Below are 4475 nucleotides of genomic sequence, written 5' to 3' on the forward strand. Positions count from 1 at the left end.
AGCCTGCCCCCCCCCAAAAAAAAATCCTCTTTTAAGGATTTGGTAATGAATGGGTACAAAAGTAGCTTCATTCAGCTCCCTCCTCCTCTCGCCGAGCCCTCCCTGCCCATTACAATTCAGGACCCCCTCCCCCCAAACACACACACACATTAACGCACATTAACACACACACACCCCTCCCTGCCCGCCCCCTGAAGCACACAGGCAGGAGGTGGGTGGGTTTCCCCAACTATTTAAGGAGATTCCAACAGATGGTTGAGTGACTTTCCTCCTGGGGACACTTTGCTCTTTTCCCAAACTTCTTGTCTCCTTCACAACAGACTGGGCTACTTTTGTTTTTCCTTTTCCTTCCCCCAAAATATTTTTTTTAATTTTACTCCTGAGCTTTTTCAGAATTTTTTTTTCCCTTCTCTTTGGACCCCAAAAACTTCTGTGCTTAATATCCTTGTGAGATCAGACAACAGCTCATTGACTCGGTGAGGACGGTGGAGCTAACCATGCCCTCCGACTTTCTAACACCTTTCCTGGAACTAGATGAGGAGTTCTGCAAGGTGAGAGAGACCGATCAAAAACCTTTATATATGTGTACCAGCATGCCTGAAACACGATCAGCTTGTGCCTATACGAGCTGAATTAGGAGTAAATTATTAAGCTCATTTATTTGTGTTAAAAACATAAAGTGATGAAATGCTACAAATTTATTGTCTAATTTAAAGCATGAGTGTGGTTTAAACTTTAATATTTTGTAGAAAATTCAGATTCAGATGGTGTTAAAAGCTGTTCAATCTTTAGTTGTGTTATGTTGTAACTTTACAGTGTCACGTGTTAACTTTTTCAGATTTTGGGGGCTTCATTTAATATTTTTCTTTGCAATTTTTAAATGTTATTTAATGAAACAGTGACAGGAAAACAGGCTGTTTGCTGTTTCTTTTAAATTATGTGTTATTTTTAAATTGTTTTTTTTTTTGTGCAACTTTAGAGATGTTTGAGCAAATCCAATTTATAAGACCTCTGGCTTTAGCTGCAACTCTAAAATCTCCTTTCAGCTCGCCTTGGCCCTGCAAGCCCCGCTCCAGAGCTCCAGGAATGCACGGCACTCATCTATTCTTCTCCTCTCTCCTTTTGTGCAACAGAATTTCCGCAGCCTGGAGGTGACAGATGGCTCGTCTACCAGCTCCCAGCAGCAACGGCAGCAGCACAGTCAAAGGGTGCTCGGCTTCCAGCGACGTCACTCTCTCTGCCCTGTGACCCTCCCAAACTCCAAGTTCAACAGCAGCAGTTGTGAGATGACCGAGTCAGCCTGTTGGGGCCTAAATGTGACCTCCAACCAGCAGTGGAGCAGGGAGGGTCAGCTTCCCCGCTCCTCGCTCAGCCACATCCCCTTCAGAGTTGACCGCTCAGTCAGCATGATCGAGGGCAACAGTTTGGGAGGGAGAGAGGACAAAGCAGCCAACTTGTCCCCACCACTGCTACTCCCCCCACCTGGCCTATGCATCAGTAACACCTCCATCTCCTCAGCTGCTTCCTCCAGACCCACGCTGCCTCCACCACCACCACCACACATCTCCACTCGATACAAGACGGAACTGTGCCGCACATATGAGGAAAGCGGGGCCTGCAAGTACGGTGCCAAGTGCCAGTTTGCTCACGGCATGGACGAGCTGAGAGGCCTCAACCGTCATCCCAAATATAAGACAGAGCCCTGCCGCACGTTCCACACCATAGGCTTCTGTCCGTACGGTGCCCGCTGCCACTTCATTCACAACGCGGATGAGCTCAATGCCGGCAATGCTGCTGCGTCTCCACAGAAGCAGAAGCTCAGGCCTCCTCTGCTGCGCCACAGCCTCAGCTTCGCAGGCTTCTCCTCCTCTCCGCAGACCTTCCAGCCAGTAAAGGAGTCACAGCCTTGCTCCTTCCTTTTCACCAGGGCCTCCTCTGTCTCTCCTCCTCCGTCCTCTGTAGGAAGCCCTGAGCTCCTTTCCCCTCTCTTTCCCGAACCCGGCCCACTGAAGCATTACCCCTTCCCCTTCTCTGGCATCGGTGACCTGGCTGGTGACAGCGGTGATTCAGCTCTGCGCTTCTTCGCCGTGACCGATTCTGTCAGCGCCCGGTGTCCCACCTCAACTTTCACACCCAAAAGCCTCCCTTACCTCCTCCCCCAACAGCCTCCAGCCTCCCTGAATGCCTGTCCCAGCCTTCAGCGCTGCTCCTCAGCTGACTCCCTCTCTGAAGAGGGCTACACATCCTCCTGCTCCCTCAGCTCTTCCTCCAGTGGCACAGAGTCACCGAGCTTCGAGGGCCGACGACTACCCATCTTCAGCCGCCTTTCTGTTTCAGATGAGTAGGGAAGGGTTTTACTGTAGGGCTGAATTTAATCAGGGATATATAGTCTAATAGTTTTAACTCTATGTGGCCAGTATATGATGTTGGTCTTTTCACAAAGAATTAAGACATTGGGTTTTCTGTTCCCTCTTAAATCCAGCAGAGTACCTATCTTTGTGCATATTGCATTTTTCATCCAAGCAGTTGTAGCGCTGCTCAGTGTTTGTCCAGTTTAAGCTGACTTTTCCTTTTTTTAAGCTTGTTTTTCATGCCGTTGTTACTGCTGTATACTGTTGTATACCCATTTTTAGGGACTACTCTGAGGGTTCTTCACTCAGCTCAGCAGTCATCCGTGTGCTGTTCCTGCTCAGAGGGGAGTTCTGTGTGAGAATTCCCTGTACCCTTATTTATAAAGGAATTTAACATTAGTGCTGTTCGCTCTGTACTGTTGGGTTTATTTGCAGGTCAGTTTCAACAATGCAAGCCTACAGCACTTCTCCAGTCATATTTTGGGCAGTTTAACTGTAATTCTTTCCAGCTTCTTGTCCAAGACGGTTGAATAACTGTATGCTGCCACTGACTGATCAATTGATTGTATGTCAGCTACTTTAAATGCTTTAGCAACAAAATCTAGCCCAGGTGTAGGCATCCCACTGACTCTAGTTACCAAAGTTAGAGTTCTCCTAACCTACTAGTACTGCTAGCCACGGCAGGTGATACACAGTGTTATAATTATTACTATAGCCTAACACTTTTTTTTAGCCATATTTATTGCTTTGTGTAAGATTTATTGTTCATGTCATGTTTGCTTTGTGATTGTGTTTATGCATTCTTAATAATGCCTGAGAAATTATGCTTTACTTATGCATTCATTTTGTCCATCTGCTTGGTTTTACACTTTCCAGTAGCTTTAAGAAGGCTTGCGGAGAGGAGAGGGAAGGAGGACGTGAAACATTTTGGCATTCTGTATTTATGTTGCCTTACTGGCTTATAGGCCTGACAGAAATCAAGACTCGCTGAGCTTTCACGCCACAAGCAGTGCAGTGCCTTCTCCAGCATCCTCTGCCATTTGGTGTCGGTGTGAGCGCACAGCGAGTCTACTCTCCTCTCCATTAAGCCTCACGTCCTGATCCACGTAACATTTTCTTCAACTGATAACTCCTGTTAAACATAAAGCAAAACAAGACTTTGATGTGAGCCAGCAGTGGCAACTAAAAATGTCGGTACTTTATGAGATACACCAAAACCACCAAGAGAACGAAAACATCTTTTGTAATGTGTGAAAAGTGCGGTGATGTCCTGCACATGAGGACCGTTGTGTCTCGTGGTCAAAATTTTTTATAGTTTGTTTTATAGTTGACTTTAATCTATCCAAGTTGGTTTAATGACAATGTGTTTGGTCGACCTCTGTTGCACGCTAGCTTGCCAAGTCTCTGAGCGGCAGGTGAAATCACGCGAGTTCAAATAAAATTTAGGCCAGATTGAAATTTTTTTTTTGTTCATGAAAATTCTCTGACCTGTCCTGACGAATCCAGAGAGGCTTCTTGTTGCTGTAGCTTGTTGCTGGCTTGACAGCGAGCTGTGTTTGTAACTTTTAACTTAAAGTCTTATTTATTTTGATTTTCAAAGCAGAACCTATATTGTGTTGTTGGATAATGCGTGTTTTGATTTACATAATTTAAGTGCGTCTATTGTTTACATTCCATGGGTTATGTTGATATGCTAGCTCTTTATCTTAATATATATGTCCACCTTTATTTCAAAATAAAAGTCCTTGAAAAAATAAGAATTCTATCTTGAATTTCATTATACTTGTTTCCTTTTGTTACCATACCTTCTTAAGGTCAGAATCTAAGAATTAGGTCAATTATTTAATATGTAAACTATGATTACAAAAAGCAAAAAGTAGCCCATTAACCTTTCTCCCACATAAACACGTAAACTCTTACTTCACTTCACCAACATTTCCAGTAGAATTCTCACATCCATACATCAATCACAACAAAAAAACTTTAGTTTTTTAATCCCTTTTCCCATCTTTATATTCAAACATAAAAACAGGTGATGCAAATATTAAAGAGCTTTAGTGCTGAATAACACTCAGAAGAAGCAACTGGAAAAAGGCTTACACCTTCAGTGTCTGTTTTTCTGCA

At 44.3% G+C, this 4475-nt stretch overlaps 1 protein-coding gene across 1 annotated transcript; it reads left to right on the forward strand.

Annotated features, from left to right (window-relative positions):
* The first annotated feature begins 250 nt into the window (after positions 1 to 250).
* Positions 251 to 4475, forward strand: LOC308401389 (mRNA decay activator protein ZFP36L1). Its single transcript, XM_080889593.1, has 2 exons — positions 251 to 551; positions 1134 to 4475. Exons 1-2 carry the CDS (start codon positions 498 to 500, stop codon positions 2343 to 2345), a joined length of 1266 nt encoding a protein of 421 aa, XP_080745719.1. The 5' UTR covers positions 251 to 497; the 3' UTR covers positions 2346 to 4475.

The sequence above is a fragment of the Rhamphochromis sp. 'chilingali' genome, assembly GCF_963969265.1.
Source record: "Rhamphochromis sp. 'chilingali' genome assembly, chromosome: 8".
Classification (NCBI taxonomy): Eukaryota; Metazoa; Chordata; class Actinopteri; order Cichliformes; family Cichlidae; genus Rhamphochromis; species Rhamphochromis sp. 'chilingali'.

What these genes read in the sequence shown, in the direction of transcription:
- LOC308401389 (XM_080889593.1), top strand. Translation starts at nt 498, where the DNA reads ATGCCCTCCGACTTTCTAACACCTTTCCTGGAACTAGATGAGGAGTTC. An exon ending in TAGATGAGGAGTTCTGCAAG is followed by an intron (nt 552 to 1,133) that starts GTGAGAGAGACC and finishes TTTGTGCAACAG; the next exon opens with AATTTCCGCAGCCTGGAGGT.